This window comes from Camelus ferus, chromosome 4, assembly GCF_009834535.1.
Source record: "Camelus ferus isolate YT-003-E chromosome 4, BCGSAC_Cfer_1.0, whole genome shotgun sequence".
NCBI lineage: Eukaryota > Metazoa > Chordata > Mammalia > Artiodactyla > Camelidae > Camelus > Camelus ferus.
The window spans coordinates 69,127,636-69,145,095 of NC_045699.1; the positions used below are offsets into that span (position 1 = coordinate 69,127,636).

Sequence of the window (17,460 nt, forward strand, 5' to 3'; positions counted from 1 at the left end):
GTCTTGGGATTAAAGCCCAGGTCTTTAACATGGTCCGTGTGGTCCAGCCCTCACCCCACCTCAGGGCTCCGCTCCAGGGCTGCTCTTGATTCCAGCCACTGCACTTTCCCAGTGAAGAGAGCCAAAATCAAATTCATGCCAAACTGGACAAACTTTTAGAGGTTCTAGGTAAAAACCAAGCCATCTTTATTACTTTTATTAATTATATTACATTCTCAAATTTCAACTGATGTATTGCACAAAATACATGAATTTAGAACAGTTCTTTTCCATTCATATTTTGCAAAAAAAAAAATTATAGTTCTTCATCTGTATCATTGGTATGAGGGTCTGCCCCTGGGACCACCTCTGGGCCTGCTGCCCTACTCCTCCCGGGCTCAGCGGGTAAGCAGTTTGGTATACAGCAGCACCTTCTGGATTTCATGCATGATGCTGTGCCTGGAAATTTTATTCCAAACCCTTTGGCATAACAGACGGTTGGATTTTAAAAATCAATCCTGTAGGAGTGGGTAATCTTGCCAACTTGTCCAGAGACCTTTAAAGCACTCGCTTGTCTTGCACCCAGCACTTGCAAAGCGTGAGGTCATAGGTTATACCCTCAGGAATAATTACTAAATCTTCACTGTTAACTTTGACTTGTTTCCTTACCAGTTCCACCAGGGGACCTCTCAGCACTCCATCTAAACTGACTGGGGTTGTAGGTGCTAAATGTGTCTTCTCCAAACAGTACTTTGCTGCTCTAAAGAACTGAGTGAGCCTCTGTATTGAGACCTGTAACAACTCAAATGCAATGGGATGACTTCACTTCTGAGGGATGCTGTTTTGGGAAAAAAATCCTGCCTAGGCAGATGTATGTGGTTCTTAGAAATGGGGTTTCAGGAATCCTGGGTGGGTGTCTGCAGTGTTCTCAGCCTGAATCCCTGTCTCCTCCCCTGCTGCCCCAGGCCGGGTGGTGGCGGCCCTGCCCTAGTATTGCTCACACAGCACTCAGCTCCTGCTGTGGGCTGTGCTTCCTGGGACTCCACGGGGTACCCAGAGGAACTGCGTATCTCCACTGTATAGACTAGGTGACCCAGCCTGGAGACACCATGGGCAGCCCTGCTCTCCAGTGGCACAGCAAGGCCTCTGTGTTACTGCAGTGGTATTGTCTTCAGGTCCTCCTGCTTGTGGCCTGAATGGGCCCCCGTGCACCCCTTCCTCAGTGTTACGCTACCCTGCCAGCCTTGCTGAGGTCCCAAGGAGCAGCCAGGCCTCAGGCGACACCCACTCCCTGCATTGTCTGAGCTCCACTTCTTGCTCCCTGGGATTTTGAAAACATGGCATGCCCTCTCTGAGCGCCTGCTTCCTTATCTGAAAAATGGAGACAACCACAGGCCCCATCCTCTTCACATGACCGTTGCAGGGCGTGAAGCATCTCACCCACAGGCGTGGTGACCTCCCACACTTGGCGTCTTCCTCTGGGGCTTCACATGTGCCTTCCTTTGGGCCAGAATGCTCCTTCTCTCTCCACAAGCCACCCAGTTGACTCTGGCACAAGTGCATGAAGGTGGGGACAAGTATAGAGTTCTGGTTGGGTGACTGCATGATCTGGGGCCTGATGGCCCAAGGCAGTGGCTAGGGCTGGGGGTCAGAACACCTGTTCAGCCACCACTCCTTCTGGGCTCAGTGCGGGGCAGCAGATGAGGCCTTGGGCCCTGGGTGTCAGCACACACTGCTCCGATCACCAAACCTGAGGCTATAGGGCCCCACAGTCCCCTGGGAGAGTTGTCCCCACCTGCAGCCCATGGAACTGGAGAGGCCCAGTCATGGGTAGGTGGGAGTTATCTGTGAAGAACGTGGGCTGGGGTGAGTGCTGTTCTGGTGCAGAGTCCTGAGGTTGGAGCTGGCCCTTGGCTCCTCCAGGAGGCCTTCCATTCAGCCCACTGGCTGCTTGGACACCAGCTCCCAAATGCAGGGAAAGCTAGAGGAAGGCAAAGCCAGAAGTCTGCCCCACCCTGCCTGCCTTCTAGACTAAAACAACTCTTTACCAACAAATTTCCCCTTTATTAATTGCTGTGCGTGTTGCTATCGTACAATCAGGATACAGTTCAGGAATCAAGCAGCATGGAAGCAAGCGAGCTGGGGCCCGAGAGCTGCATCGTCTGGAAGAGCACAGAGCCACTTAGGGATGGCGCTGCAATGCAGGACAGACTTCCCCACCAGCACACCTTGCACCCTGGCCCCTCAGCTCCAAGTAATCCTGTCTCTAGGTCTTTGGGAGCTTGGGGATTGGGGTTTAGACTCCAGATCAGCCCTGCAGGTGCCAGGAACTGGGCAGAGCTGAGCTAGCAAGACAAGGACTTCCTAGTTCCCTACCCAGTCCCCTACCCTGACAAGGGATGAGCTCGGCTGGTTGCTTTCCCCTGAGGAGGCCTCAGTGGGTGAGACACCTGAGCACCTGGGCCCACTGCCTGCTCAGCTTCTGAACTCAGCCCAGGACTAGGCAAGGACCCATGGAAGGCACTTGTCTAGGCCTGCAGGCCCTGCTGGGGGATGCTGTCTCTGGCTCTGGCTCAGTCAGATCTTTGGGGCCCAGGAGAAGAGGGAGAGAAGGAGTGGAGCCTGGCGCATGACCCACTCCGACGGGGCTTGGCTGTGGCATTGGCAGGCCTAAGCAAGGAGGCTCAGAGCTTCGCCCGGGGGTGGCTCTGCAGCAGAGCGCGCATATCTAGGAGCGCCTTCTCCAGGTAGTGCGCCAGGCGGACAGCGTTGGTCTCGGCACAGCTGTTGTAGGCCGACATGGAGAAGTTGATGTGTGTCTCCCTGGGGTTATAGCAGACACCATAGCCATCTGGGACCACAGGCCCAAAGAACATGACACAGTCTGTCTTGGCGGGGACCTGGGGACGGCACAGGACCAAGGCGCTCATCCCTACCCCGCTGGCTCCCTGCCAGCCCTGAAGTGGCAGCAGCCAGCCTTTCCATGTCTCTGCTCCCCCAGTGTTCTGCCCAAGCCTTTTTCTCGTCTCCAGTGGACAGGTTACTCCCTTTCATCCTTCGGGGTGCAGTTACAGAGACTTCTCTGACATTCTTGGTGGCCTTTAACTGCTCCTTCCTCGGGATTCCCCTGATCCCCTAGCACTTTCCAAGGGGCCATCATTGCCTCATTTCCTGCGCTTCCTGCCTGGACTGTGAGCCTCTGTGGCAGGGACAGTGGTCTGCCCCTGCTGTGGCCAAGGGCCCCGCAGAGGCTGGCATGGATCAGATGTTCCTTCATGTCTGACCAGTGAATGAATGAAGCCCATTCTTCCATTGGGGGTGGGGGTGGGTCCTGACTCCTCCTCAGCCTGCCTAAGCTGCAGTGAACCCCCCTGACCCCAGCGTCTCCTCCAGAACTCAGCTGCTTTGGGAGTGGACCTGTGTGGGCCACAGCACCACCAAAGCCTGACCATGTTCTGGACCTTGGCTCCATTCAGCACAGCCTCTGTCCAGCTCATTTCCAGTGGCTTCTGTTCCATCCCACCCCAGGGCACCTAGGGCAGCGACCCACCTGGCTGGTGGAGAGGTTGAAGTGCATGGCGATGGCATAGGAGGTGTCCATGAAGATGTCGGGCATGCTCACCAGGTCTTCGATGGCCTGCAGCTTCAGACCCAGCAAGTGCCGGTCGAAGGCCTCCCCACGAATGGCCTACGGGAGGGGGAGCTGTCAGGCACTGAGGCTGCAGGCCCACAAGGCGCTGCTGCCCTCCTCAGGAGCCTTCCATTCACTGGCCTCCCAGACCCATGAGACCAAAACAGCCAGGCAGGAGAGCCTTTACTTCATAGATAGGGAAACTAAGGCCCAGGGTCCTGCCCAGGGAGGCAGGACAGGGTGAAATTTAAGAGCACAGGCCTGTAGCTCGGTGGCCTGGCTTCATCCTGGCTGTGGGACCTTCGCAGGTCACTTACACCTTGAGCCTCCATGTTTTCATCTGTGAAATGGGGACAGTCATTAACTCCCTTTGCAGAGTGGCAATGAGATCTAAACAGACATCTGCATGTGACAGGGGCAAAGCCTGGCACGTACAGGTGCTCAGGGCCAGGATGGGAACCAGACCTCCACCCCGTGACTGCAGCCCAAGCCGTCAGAGGGCAGGAATCCTGCTGTCTGCCAGACAGGGCATACCCTCAGCATCCTGGGCTCCAGAGGCCCTGGGGAGAAAGCATGACACAAGGTCCAGAGGCTAACCTGGGGCCAGAGCAGTCCCTGGGCCTAGCCTTGGTTTCTCCAACTTTAAAATGGGGATATTCTGCCTTGCTCCAAATGCCCCAGGGCTTAGGGGAGGGGTGCTTGATGCTAAGGGGAGCAGCCATTTACTGCAGGGATGAACAGGCAAGTGAGAAATGTCCAGGGTCAGGCGAGTAGGGATGTGCAGGCTCACTCACCCGGTCCGTGTAGGCTCGGTGGGCCTGCACGGCCTTCCGCAGCAGCTCCACTTTCTGGTGCTCCTAGGAGGGGGAGTGGGAGTGGGTGCTGAAGCCTCGTGCTTCTGGCCCCTCCCCGGCAGCCCACACCCCACCCAGCTCCAGCTCTGGATTCTGAGCTCCTTGAGAGCAGGAACTGGATCTGCCATCTCTCTGGACAGTCCTTGGCTGAGGCCTGACACAGGGCAAGTGCTCAGTGCTGACGACTGAATGAATATAGCTGACCCTTGAACAGCTTGGGTTTGAGCTGTGTGGATTCACTTACACGCGGATTTTTTTTCAGTAAATACTACGGTACTACACACCCTGTGGTTGGCTGAATCTGTGGATACAGAGGACTGACTGTAAAGTTATACCTGGATTTTCAACTGCGTGGCACCCCTAAACCCTGCATTGTTCAAAGAGCACCTGTAGTTCCTTTCTATTTTTGGCTGCCAGAAAACTGCACTGATAAATTCATGGCCCATCTTCTACTAGGTTCCCAGTGCCCACCATAGGACTGGAATACAGTAGGTGCTCAATGTGTGTTGACAGAATGAGCAGGAAGGGAGAAGGCTCAAGTCCAGCTCGCCCACCCTTGCCCCAGACCTCTCACCGGCACGTTAGGGTCATCCACGGCCTTGACGAAGGTCAGCGAGTCCATGGAGGCCGAGCGGATGGTGTCGGTACGGCCCAGGTGAAACATGCGCAGAGAGGCGCTTTCATAGGTGGCACACGCATGCCCATAGATCCTGGGTGGGAGATGGGCTGAGCACACCCCTGGCAGGTTCCCCCACCTCTACCCCCAGGTTTCATCCCTCCTTCCTGGGAGGCGGGGCAGGGCGCACCTGTAGTAGGCCAGCTGCAGTGCCATCTGGATGAAGGCGTCTGGGCTCAGCTTCTCCGACTTGGGGAAGTCTTTTCCAAAGTGGTGGAACACCATCACAGTGATATCCAGATCGTGGATCATGCTGGGGTGGGGGTGGGGTGGGGGTGGGGTGGAGGTGGGTGAGCAGCTGGCACCGGGCAGCCTCCCAACCCCTGGGAGGGCCCAAGGGCAGTCTCAGAGCCAGCAAGGCACAATGACAGAGCTGGCTCTTGTTCTGGCTCGAGGGGCCCCACGGCCCAGCACTCACATGCTAAGGTTCTGCTTGGCCTTCTCAATGTCACTCTTGATCTCAGGGGTGATGTTGAATCGCAGCTTCTTGGGCATGGGCAGGGGCACCATGGGAGACCGCACGAGCTCAGGCTTCTTCCTGCATGGGATGTCGGGGTCTCAGGCTCCTGCCGGGAGCCTTGGGAGACTGGGTCCATCCCCGGGATTGGGATAGGGAGGATAGGTTCCTGAAGCTGGAGGGGGCCAGTCCAGGGAGACTCTTGGGTTTGTTCTTCTGCAATCCGCCTTCATTCCAGCTTTCAAATGGCTAATGGAGGAGGGGAAGGGACTTGTCCAAGGTCACACAGCTGAGAAGTGGCAGAGCCAGAATTCAAACCCAGGTCTGACCAACTCAAACCCAGGCCTTCTTCTGGCTTCCTCTGAAAAAAGAGATTCCCAGGTCTAAGGGAGAATGCCATTTCCCCTTTAAAAGCTAGTCTGTGTCGCCTCTGTGTCACCTGTCATCAGGAGCTGGAGAACTGGGTGGAGGGTGGGGGAACCACACTCACGTGAACTCCATGACGTGGTCCACGAGGGCGACGATGGGGGGTCCCTCTGCTGCTGCATGCTCATAAACGAGCCCACAGGAGCCGTCTTCTGCCACGATGAACTGCAGAGGGGAATGGGGATCCCTGACAGCCCCAGGTCCCTGGAGCCACTCTCTGGTTGGGTCCCATGGGAAGGGCCTCTCAGCCATCTCAAGGGGTCCTGCTGACCTATTACTGTTATTAATAACAGCTAACACTCACTGGGGGCCTTGGAACACTAAGGTCTCAGGTCACACTAAGCACGTCCTGCACTCACATACCTCGCTGAGTTCCCACAACTTCCCTTCCAGGGAGTCCTACCACCACCCCATTTTATAGGTACAGAGGGAGAGTCATGGTTGTGCCACTTTGCTTGGCCCCACATCCCAGGCTCTCTCTGATCTGCTGATGGGCATGCTGGAGGTGACAGTGGTTTCTGGGCCAGGGCTGATAATGACAGGCTGACTGCTGGTAATTACAGCCGCGTCCACCTGCTGACTTCCCCTCCGGCTTTACAAGCTGGGAAGCCAGGGGAGCCAGGCTCTGAGGGAGGGCAGGGAGTCCCAAGGCGGCAGTGGGTCAAGCCTGGCTGCGTGTCTTGGGTGGGAGTCACAGCCCTGCTGGGTCCTCACCTGCAGCGTCTTATCGAACCAGCGGTTGCCGCTGTTGAGCTTGCCGCCGCCGCCGTGCAGCATCTGGCCGGCTACCTGGCTGCGGTACATATCTTCAGAGACCCACGGCATGGGCGCGTCCAGGCACACAGTGAAGATACTCTTCTGGATGGAGCGCACTGACTCCCGGTTCACCTTGTCTGTGGAGACGTGTGTGGGGGGTGGGGTGGCGGTGAGGGAGCCCCACAGCACTCCGTGAGGCAGGGCCTAACACCTGACCCATAAAAAGAAAGGAGGAAACAGAGGCCCAGGGTTGCACAGAGAGCTGGTGAGGCAGCTGGGGACCCAACACAGCAGGTGACTCTGGGGACAATGCCCCTGAGCAACACAGGATTTGGAGGGAAGGTGAAGGTGGGGTCCTCAGCCAGAGGACTTGGATTTTCATTGCAACTTGCTACTTAATAGAAATAATAAACTAACTTAACCCAACTGAGCTGCAGTTTCCTCTTGTGTGAAATGGGGCAACAACACCCACTGCGAGTTGAGAGGATTCAGTGAGAATTGTGGCTGCCCAGGGCCTGGTGCAGGCCTGTCCTCTGGGGGTACCTTTGATGAGAGTGGTGTATGCCTTGGCCCAGGAGTTGCGGTGGTTGGAGGTGAGGATGCCCACGGGCTCTTTGTTGGTTTGTAGTGACGAGTTCCAGATCTTTTCCAGCTGCGTGAAGATCTGATCTGAGGTCAAGGGTGTCCCATCGCTGTGGTACACGTCCAACTCAAAAAACTGTCCAGGTGGGTGGAGAGAAGGGGGCTGGTGGGGAGCCTCAGACGAGCAGCAGTCACCTCCCACCCCAGCCTCCTCCTGGTCTTGGCACCCCAGCTGAGGGGACAGCAACAGGCCGAGGGTGAGGAGAGGGGAGGAGGTCCTTGCACTGCTCTCCTCGGGCTGCCAGGCTCATAGCCCTTCCTGGCGTCCCCCAGGCAGGGCCTAGTTGGACACTCAGTGCAGGTGCCCAGGGCTGTCTATCCCCAAGGGCACTCAGGCAAGTGTGTTGGCCCTGCCCCCTCCTCCTCGGCAACAGCGTTGGGGCCGAGGCTGTGGGACAGTGGGGGGGGGGGGCGGGGCACTCACTTGGTAGTTGTGCACCACGGTGATGTGCATGGGTGGCTTCTTAATCTTGCTGAAGTTGGCGACTGAATCCTGCTTGGGACCCGGCACGCGGCAGGAGGACAGGATCTGATAGTACTGGTTCATGCACAGCGGCTTCCCCCCCAGGTACTCCACAGGCAGGGTCTCGCTGCAGGGGCGAGGGGACAGGAAGGAGGCACAGGGAGCTGAGGGGTATGGCTGCGGGCTGGGCCAGGTAGCGGGGCTCACACAAGCAGTGCTGGGCCCCCTTGCGTCCCTCCTCCCCCTCAGCATGAGCAGTGGGCCTGTCTGAGTAGGACTGGGGTCGGGAGGCCTGTAATCCACCCTGCTTGTGAGTCACCCTGGAAACTCCCTTCCCCTTCTGGGCTTCAGTTTGCCACAGGAAAGAAGATGAAGCAGCAAGTCAACCTCTAGGGTCCTCTTTGGCTGGGAAGCCCATTCCAGGAGTCTCTTGGGATAGGGTCATCGGGAGGAGGTTCCAGCAACTGGAGCAGAGGGAGGACTCAGGTGTCCCAATCCCTACTGTCTGTCTCCTCAACCCCAACAGAGGCTGGGTTAATGGGAGTGAAAGCAACTGAGTTCTGGGTCTACCCAGCCCTCAGGCTGCGCTGAGGGTGGGAGGGAGGGGGACAGTCCTGGGGTTGGGCTGGGCCAGCTGGAGCAGCTGTTCTAATTAGGCAGTCAGGGCAGGAGCAGAACTACTCACTTGTCAATCATGGCCTTGAAATCCAACACGCCCTCAATTAATTTGGCAGCGAACCTGGAGGGGCCAATCAGAGATCAGAAGGCTGTGTGGACCCCCACAGGGAGGTCCCTGGGTTTGGGAAACCTGTGTGGAGGGAGAGGCCTCACCCAGGGAAGTGACCCATTGTTTCACTCCTGTCACTGCTTTCAGAGAGGGTGGGGGAGTTCAAGTGCAGAACCTGTGTTCCAGTCCCAGTCCACCCCCCGGGGACCCAAGTAATCTCTAGGAAGAGAGATTAGAGTGATGTGTTGGGCAACCAACCAGCAGAATTTAAGTGCTAATGAACAGTAGCGTGATTATGACTAGATTATGAGTCAGTGCCCAACTGTGATTCCACCCGCGGAGGGCCCAAGGCCCTGATCCACAGCCTAGAGTCTGGAAGGTGGTCACCCTGCTCTGAAGCACCAGTTATGGAGGGACCTAGGACCTCAGGGGAAGGGGGGTTGTGAATGGGAGGGCAGTGGCTTGAGGTGTCCCCTCTCTTAAGTCCCTTCCTGTTTCTGAGCCTCTGTGTTCCCTAGGCCACCTTGCACAGCCTGGCCTTCCTCCCTGGACTGTTTGGGACACACCAACCATGCCTGACATCCAGGGGTGCTCCTGGCCCCCAACATGGGGACAACTGGTTGGAGTTCCTGGGCCTGAACCCCTGGCCCTTTCTGGGGTACCCTGGTCCCTTTAAGAGAAGCCGTGGTGGCTGTGAGTTGCTAGTCTGTGGACAGGAGAGCCCTGTCAGTGGTATTTTTATCCCCTGGAGGACTGGAACAGAGCCAGGGCAAGTGATATGACCGAATGTGGAAAAGGGGACTGTGTACAAAGGTCACCCCTGTGGCCAGCTGAGGAGAGCGGGAAGGAGGGAGTGAACTGCTAGCAATGGGGTGAGGGAGAGCCTCAGGTTTAAGCATGAGGAAGGGGACCTGGTCCACAGTTGGGTGGTTAACAATTATGAAGCTTTGGAGCCAGTAAGATCCTACTTCCTGCCAGGGTCAGCCAATCCTGAAAGGTGACCTTGGGCAGGTCCCTTCCCGGCTCTGAGACTCAGTTTCCCTATCTATAAAACAGGGATGATGCTCCCTACTTCCTAAGGCTGTTTGTGGGGATGAAAGATAATGAATAGGGCTGCGGCCCCTCCAGTCTCCTGGGGGAAGTGGACTTCAGGGCTCTGGAGATGTCCGGAGCGCTACCTCTGCTGCCTCCTCGCCCTGAACGCGCCTTAGCCACTCACCGGAGCTGTCCCTGCAGATCCACAAAGTCCTGCTTGGGCAGTGCTACACCAGGGCTGGAACAGATGACCAGGGGCTGGCGGTACTGGAGGTAGGCTGTTTTGAGCCACCACTCGGACAGCTGAAGGAAGGACCAGAGCCTGTGAGGAGGTGTAGGTGGGGACCTGGTGCCCCTTCCCAACCAGGGCTAAAGGACCTGGATGGGTACCCTCTGCCCTCTCTGGGGAGCAGAGATTGTCAAAGTGAACATTCAGATAGAACCCCACCAATCCCTTAAACCCACCAGCAGTGTCCCATCATCTTCCCTTTAGACTGAGCCAATCAGCACTAGCAAGGGAAATCAGGCAACACTGCCAAGAAAAAAAGACTGGCAGGAAACCTGGGGCGGGGGGAAGAACAGAGGCAGAAATGTCAATCACTTTTCTTTACCTTACACATTTTAGGTCAATGATTTTAGTGCTTTTGCAAGTAAAAATGTCTGATAAATAAAAATAAAAGAAGAGAAAGCTATACAAAAAAAAAGGCTGATGCGTGAGTTTTTGCCTGTCCCAGGTGGGGCGTTTTCCAGGGAGGCAGGAGCACAGTGTTCAGTGCGACCTTGACCAACTGTGGTCTCAGTTTTGTTGGTGTCAGACTGGGGAATGGACACCCACCTGGATGTCAAGGTCAGGGCAATCTGAGGGAAGCTCATGGTGAAGACAAATTATTGCACCAGTGAAAAGATGTGGCTGATACACCCTGCGTATCTACTGGGCGGGCCGTCCTCTGCCCAGGGCGGGGCTATTTCCAGTGGGTAAGCCGTGTCTCCCTGGAGACCAGCCGTGGATATATTGCTAAAGGCTCCTGTCTTGGGACTGTGCAGACTCCCAGGTGAGTGTCACCCTTGAGCCTTACGTGCTGACAGCAACATCGTCCCCACTACACACCTCTCCAAGCACAGGCCCGTATGCCTCTTTGTGGCAAGTCCCTCAACCCCTGGAGACCTGAGCCCCTGCTGTGCTTCCTCATTCTATCTTAAACAGCAGGGGGACGTGCCTCATCACCACAGATTCCCCTTGGGGAACTGCTGGCCTGTGGCACCAGGTCACTAGCCTTGGTCCCTTGGCAATGGATAAAGGAGGGCAAAGTGCCCGGACTGCACAGCAGGCCAGTGGGCGACTGCTGTCTGCTGATCCGTGACAGGGAGACAGGGCCCCTGGTCAGCCAGATCCTCCTGTGTAGCTTGGGGCCGCCTTGAGAGCTGCTGTGTGGTTCTGGGACTTTAATCTATCTCTCTGGGCCTCAGTTTCCTTATCTGCAGATTAGGGAGGGGCAGAAAGGAGCTCCCTCCCCTTGTGGACACAGCTGGGATGCCTTCATACAAGAGCCCTCACTCCACCAGTGATCTGAGAGTCTCTGCCCAGAGCCTGGGAGACAAGGGGAGACCCTGCAGATGTAGGCATCCCTGAGTGAGAGTCTGCTGGGCAGTGGGAGAGCCCCTTAAGGGCCCTGTGAGTGGAGAGGGGGTGGTGCCCCCAGTTGCTTCCGCCAGAAGCTTGTGTTTGAAGAAGCAGTTCTGGGTTAACCAGAGTTGGAAAACTGCCAGACTCCAGACTCTCTAATCCAGAGTCCGAGGTCCTGACCTGCCAAGGCTCACACGTACTGGTCACCAGCTGATGCCCCCAACCTCTTGTGTGCAGCCCTACCCTTACACCTGCTCCCTCACAGCATCTCTCATTTTACCAGATGCCCCCTCTGGTTCTCTCCTAAAACCTGCTTTTCCCCACGTCATCCCTCTCTCAACAAATCCCCCCTCCCTTCCCCTACACAGTTGCTTTAGGCCAGGACTGTCTGCCAGCCTTCCTGCCATCCCTGCCCCAATCAGCAAGTGCCATCAACACCAAAACATATCCTGGATATGACTTCGGAACCTCTCCCCACAGCACCTCATCGGGGTGATGGTACCAGCCTCGTCACTGGGCTCCTGTTCCCACCCTCGCTTCCCTTCCAGTAGCAGGGCAGTCCTTTCTAATTTCTAACTTTACACTGAAGTGTAAGACACATACGGAAAGCAACATGCATGCAGCATCAGTGCAGACACATCTGCACACACCCAACACACATGCGTGACAGACGGAGGCAGAACCAGGACAATCTGTCACAAATTCCGTTGAGACCATCCTGCAGCCCCCCTCCCACTGAGCTCAAGTCCAGGTGCCTCCTCCTAGGGCCCCCGCCCTACCCTTGCACTCCACCCCAGCCTCTGTCCCCGAACTCACCAGCTGCTGCCTCCTTTGCCAGTGCTGTTTCCTCTGTCTCAGACCTGACACCCTCCCTGCCCCTTCAGAATGAAGATGTTGCCCTTCTCTACCCTCACCCTCTCATCGTGCTTTTTATTTCTATAGAATTCCATTCTCTGATATGACCTCTCACGTGTGTCCTTTTTCCGCCCTACCTGAACGTCAGTGACAAGACACCACTGACAGTGTCCTTTCTCACCCAGTCCCCTGCCTGGTGCCAGGCACAGAGTAGGTGGTCAAGAAACTCTGTGGTACAAACAGATGCACCAGAGCAGCCTGAGTTGGAAAGTTTTGAGTGTGTAGCCAGCAACAGGCCACGGGAGGGATGTTCACAACCACCCAGGGCCTCTGGGGAGGTCCCTGTTCCCCCCATCCTCCATGCGAGCCAAGGGGACTGCTGTGCCCCCTGCCTTCTTACTCACCCAGTTCTCCGTCTTCCTGGCCCTGCGCTCCAGCCCCTTCTGCAGGCGCTCCCCTACGCCCCCCGGGGTCTGAAACTCTTCCACAAGCTCCTTGGTTTGGGCCCACTCCTCATCGCTCACGATGGGCTGCAGTGCCTTGAGATAATGGTCCAGGGTCTGCTGGAGCGGGGGCACGGGCAGTCGGGGCAGTGAGTCCTGGTGTGTCTTGAAGCGACTGGAAACCTTCGCCAAGGAGGAGGGCTTGAGGAAGCCCAGGGGCTTCACCTGCAGGCAGCACAACACCCTGCTCATTCTCTTAGCGGCTCTGGGAGGCCCTGGCACTCCCAAAGCTAGTCCTGGGCACTTATGTGCCCAATTCCTTGGGTCAGAGACGCCTCTTGGGTGGTGCCTGCTATGCTTTCCCAGCCCTGGAGATGTAGGTGTCTCCACCTCTTAGGGGCCTGGAGATGCAGGTAGGGATGGGGGAGGGTGGGGTGTGGCCATTGATCTTGGCAGGACTCAGAGAAGCCCTTGGCAATGGCACTTGTTGGGGGTGGCAGAGGTCAGAGCGACCTCTCACCTATTGGGTGCACAGGGCTCTGCCTTTCTCGTCCTGGGACGACATGTGAGGTAACCACTCCCTCCCGGAGGTCCCCACCTCCTTTTCTCCCACCCTTTCCAAGTTGGGAAACAGGGGGGAAGAAGAGAAAATCGGAGAGAGCCAGATGATAACAGTACCTTTGGCTGAGGGCAAGGCCTCGGGCTTTCTCCTATCTGTGGGGTGGGGCTGGGGAGGCATGGGGGCAGCGCTGTGGCAAGAGAGAGCTGAGTGGACTGGCAAGGAGGGTGAGAGTTGGCAGAGAGAGACTCTGGAGACTTGGAGGAGGGCAGAAAGAGACAGGAAGGCTGGAGGCTGCTGGCAGCAATGGGCAGGCAAGCGGCAGAGGTTCCATTTCATACCTTCTCCTTCTGCTGCCTGTCCTCCATGGCAGGACTGAGGTTCTGAGCCCTGTCTGTCTGCCTTGGGCTGGATCTCTAAGCCTAACTGTGCTACCAAGTGGGTGAGCAGAACCTAGCAAGAGGCAGCCACTTGCCTGGGCTGGAAAGAGAAGACAAGAGCCGAGATTCAGGGGGAGGCAGAGATGGCAATGACGATGGCTATGGTGGCTGTGGTGGCATCTGGGTTGTGGCTGTCGCAGGAGCAGCTGTTCCACCCTCCTTAGCTTCCAGAAATGGAGAAAAAGGGAGCTGATGAGACGGTGCGTGTGGGGTGTGCACCAGAATAGGAGGACACCTGGAAAACTTTCTCTTTCCTTCCCTAGATGGGCCCAGTGCCAGGGAGTCAGGCCAAGAGGTGTTAAAAAATCCACCTGCTGGAAACTGCATAGGTCTCTTTGATCAGGGAAAACTTGGCTGGAGGGCAGAAACTGCTTCGCTGCCGAAGTTAAACCACAACCATGAATATAGTCTTGAAAATTGTGGTTGGTGCAAAGGAGCAAACACTGGGAAAGGGCTTAAGTGGATATTTCCCTCTGGGACTCATGAGGCCCTTCTGGGCCACTCTTCCACCAAAGCCTGGTTCTCTTGAGCTGTGGCTCATTCAGTGGGGGATGGGGTGTTAAGAGTAGACAACTTTGAGCCTTAACAGTAAGCCAAAGGATGCTGACTTTGGATTGAGCTAGAGTTGAGTCACCAGACCCAGGGGATTCTAGTCAAGTTTTTTTCTCTCCTTGTCTCAGTCTTCCTGGCAGTAAAGTAACCAGGCCACCTAGCAGGTCCTGGAGGATAATCCAGAGGTGACACAGTTCAGGTGGCAGTGGCAAGGGTGAGGAGGAGCTCTAGGGTCCCGGAAGATCTAGAAAAACCTCTGGGCCTGTGGATGGGAACTCTTAGCCCTCTGGGCCCAGCAGTACCTGAACACCCTTCTTGGCACAGACAGAGGGAGATACGCTTGGAGTAGAGAGGGAAGGAATCCAAATTAGGATAGCAGCACCACTTGCTCCAAGCTGCTCTCTGGGGATATTGAGAGTGTGGGTGTGTAGATTTCAGTCACGTCCCAGGAGGGACCGGTGGAAAAGGAGAGCACGGGGCTGCCACCTGCTTCCTTCTGCTAGTTCTGAGGACTTTCTGAGCAGCTCAGCTTGATACCTTCACTTGAGTTTCTCTGTCCACACACCATTCCCCAGGGGCCATTTGATAAGCCCGGAAAAGCTGACAAACTGGATGGGGTTGGAGAAGTGGCTCCAGCTGAGCATGGGACAGATGTGTGAATCGGAGAATAACTGTGGGGAGACATCCCTGGTCTCTCTGCTCGTTGGCTCTGGGTCTAAGGGTGGATGGAGGTGCTGCCTGAAGCCAGGATCCTCACTGTCTTTTCCAAGTCGTTGGAATTTAGCGCCACAGCATGTGGGTTCGACCCAGCCTCTGACCTTGAACCTCAGTCTCCTTCTCTGCCAAACGGGATTAGCCCACCTGCCGACCTCATCCCAGTAGCTGCTGGCCACGCCGGACGGCGGCCGCCCAGCTGTATCGCCTCGACGGCCTTTTTCCCCATGCGGGTGCAGCTCTGCGGCTGGCGCGGCCCGCCCGCCCGCCCGCCCCTCCCCGTCCAGGGCCCGCCAGCCCGGGTTCCCTGCCGCACTCACCAAGGTCCTGGCAGCAAAGGCTAACATCTCTGCGGCCTGCCCAGGAACACACAATCCGCTCCGTCCCTTGCGCTGGGCAAAGTCCAAGCCGCCGCCGTGGGCGGGTCCTAGCTAGAGGCTCTGGGGCAAGGACGCCGAGTCACGGCCGCCAGCGGGTAGAAGCGGCCCGGCGCCCACCCACCGGGCCGGGCGGGTGGGCGGCCGGGGGTGGGGTGGGGGTAGGGGAGGGGGACTTTCTCCGAGCGGGGCCTCCGGCCGGTTGCGGAACCCGGTGGCTAACCACGAGCGCGGGGCGGGGCCGGGGGCGGGACCGGGGCGCAGTTAGCGGTTGGGGACCCCGCGAGGAGGTGGAACGCCGAAAGAGGAGCAAGGTGGAGTTCGCCGTCCAGCTCGCTCTCTCCCACCTCCATTAGCCGTCCAAACTGTTGGAGGCAGTGGTGTGCACCCCTCTCAGTCCTTTTGGTGTCCTTGAGCGCTGCTCCCGGAGTGGTGGGAAAACACAACCATGTTGACAGGGGAGTGTCTTCTAATATTCCTCGGGATAGGGTCAGAGCCACGCACGAAGATGACAGGTGGGGGCCGCCCCGCAAAAGCATGGCTGCCGCGCTCCCAGTGCCCTCCCGGTCCGCGGCTGGCCCGTCGGGGGGCGGGCCGGCCGTTGGCGCGCATGCTCCCGGGTGCCCCGCACCAACATGGCCGCCGCCTCGGGGTGAGCGCGGCCGCCGCCAGCCGGCCGTTGCTGGGCATGCTCTCTGAGTGCCCCGCACCAACATGGCGGTCGGCTTCGCTGGGGTGACTTTAATTCTCGGTTTTCGGTTATAGCCGGCCGCTGCTTATTTGTCTCCGGGAAGCTCTGAGCGCGTGGTGCAGCGGAGAAAGGCTGGGTGCGTGCGGGGGTGAAAGGTGAGAGGGGACTGCAGGCACCTGGGCCGGCTTCTGGCGGGAGGAAGATGGCTGAAGGCGAGCGGCACTCGCTGCCAGGTAAGGCGGGCCGCCGGGGCTGGAGTGGAGTGGGGGCGCGGAGGCGGTGCCAGGCGTGGGGGCGGAGAAGGGGTGTGGTGTGGGGGGTCTCAGTAAGGGGAGGGTCGGGAGATGGAGGAACTCGAGGGGTAAGCGCTCCTCGTGGGCCCCGAGGAGGAGCAAGAGTTGAGGGGCCCTGAGAGAAAAGTGCTGCGGCATCTGGAAGGAGGACAGGAACCCGGGGCTGCAAAGAGGTCATGGGTGGGGCGCAACACGAGGACTTGGGGAGCCTGAGCTGCCCGAGGGTCGTGTGGGCAGCACTGTGGCCAGAAGGGAGGCCTTTTTCACATCAGCGCTTGACCTGGTGGGGATCAAGCCAGTCAGGATGACGGCTTCCTTCTTTATTAGACCCTGCTCAGGCGGGGGGCGGGGGTGGTGCTCCTTGGGCCTGGGCCTGCCTCGATCCCATTTCCAGCCTCCCCACTTCATGACCACCCCTCATCCACCTACCCTCTCTCCACCTTCGGAGGCCGGGCTCTGGAGTTTAAGTGGTTAAGAAGTTGTTGAGAGAAACTGCCCTTGGTCGTCTAAACCACTAATTTAAAAAGGCTGGTTGTGCAGGGAGATGAGTCTCTTTCTGGCCTCACCATCTGTAACTTTTATTTACACCGTGGTTTCCTTTAGTTCATCTCAAATAACTGGGCTGGAAGTGCTAGGCAAAGGATGCTCTTAGACCCATAACCTGGGGAAATGGAAAGGTGTTTGCTGACCAACCCCCTCGCCTCTTGAGCTAAGAAGGACTGATGGTAGATAGCTTTTAAAATTCTGGCAGAGGTGTAAATAGGTTGGCTAAACAGCTGTTTCAAAACAGGTAGTTTTGAAACCATTCGGTATTACTTCCCTGTTTTGTCATTTGTGATCTCTGGGAAGGTCTCAGGAGGGAGAGATTTTGAAGAACAAAAGAGGGCCCCCCCCATGAACAAAAGAGTTGAGTATGGTCTCTTAGGGCATTTATTTGATACAAAACTTGTGTCCATGTGCTCTTAGGAGTTCTGGTAATGACATCAGGATATAGGCAAACAAAATTATCAGTGAGATGAATGTGTCTCTGAAGATGGGTCATGGGGGATTTGGAGGGTAGGACCTGTGCCCTGAGAGAGGGGAAGGCTCAGGGAGGTTATCTGTGGCTGGGAAGATTCCGGTTCCCAGGAGGTGGTCCTTCTTTGAAGTTTAAAATAGGACATTTAGGAACAAGTGGGAAGAACTGCTTAATTCAGACTGTATAGTAGTGAAAATCTTGGATTTTGGAATTACATGGACCTGGCTCTGCCTGGCAAGTCACAGCCT

At 57.0% G+C, this 17,460-nt stretch overlaps 2 protein-coding genes across 6 annotated transcripts in view; one reads left to right on the top strand and one right to left on the bottom strand.

Annotated features, from left to right (window-relative positions):
• Positions 1-153: 153 nt before the first annotated feature.
• On the bottom strand, positions 154-15,686 carry CRAT (carnitine O-acetyltransferase). 3 transcript variants are annotated; one of them, XM_032478617.1, is made up of 15 exons: positions 15,154-15,686; positions 13,603-13,731; positions 12,530-12,793; positions 9,831-9,949; positions 8,570-8,623; positions 7,846-8,011; positions 7,323-7,497; positions 6,738-6,916; positions 6,088-6,188; positions 5,559-5,678; positions 5,271-5,393; positions 5,039-5,174; positions 4,405-4,467; positions 3,530-3,667; positions 154-2,879 (listed from the first exon to the last, which is right to left on the bottom strand). In XM_032478617.1, exons 1-15 carry the CDS (start codon positions 15,178-15,180, stop codon positions 2,664-2,666), a joined length of 2,010 nt encoding a protein of 669 aa, XP_032334508.1. In that variant the 5' UTR covers positions 15,181-15,686; the 3' UTR covers positions 154-2,663. The 3 variants fall into 3 exon arrangements, with proteins under 3 accessions (XP_032334508.1, XP_032334509.1, XP_032334510.1); XM_032478618.1 differs by lacking the exon at positions 13,603-13,731; XM_032478619.1 differs by lacking the exon at positions 15,154-15,686 and having other exon boundaries at positions 13,469-13,605.
• A 195-nt stretch (positions 15,687-15,881) lies between these two features.
• PTPA (protein phosphatase 2 phosphatase activator) overlaps positions 15,882-17,460 on the top strand; it is a 29,138-nt gene continuing 27,559 nt past the window's right edge. For 2 of the 3 annotated variants that reach the window (XM_032478620.1, XM_032478621.1), the window contains exon 1: positions 15,882-16,134. In XM_032478620.1, coding sequence (XP_032334511.1) covers positions 16,104-16,134 — 31 coding nt within the window. In that variant the 5' untranslated portion in view covers positions 15,882-16,103. Of the gene's footprint in view, positions 16,135-16,243; positions 16,263-17,460 lie in introns of those variants that run through there. The other variant, XM_032478622.1, reaches the window with a different exon arrangement.

What these genes read in the sequence shown, in the direction of transcription:
- CRAT (XM_032478617.1), bottom strand. Translation starts at nt 15,180, where the DNA reads ATGTTAGCCTTTGCTGCCAGGACCTTG. An exon ending in CCAGGAAGACGGAGAACTGG is followed by an intron (nt 9,950 to 12,529) that starts GTGAGTAAGAAG and finishes TCCTTCCTTCAG; the next exon opens with CTGTCCGAGTGGTGGCTCAA. An exon ending in TCAACCTCTCCACCAGCCAG is followed by an intron (nt 2,880 to 3,529) that starts GTGGGTCGCTGC and finishes TGCCGTCCCCAG; the next exon opens with GTCCCCGCCAAGACAGACTG.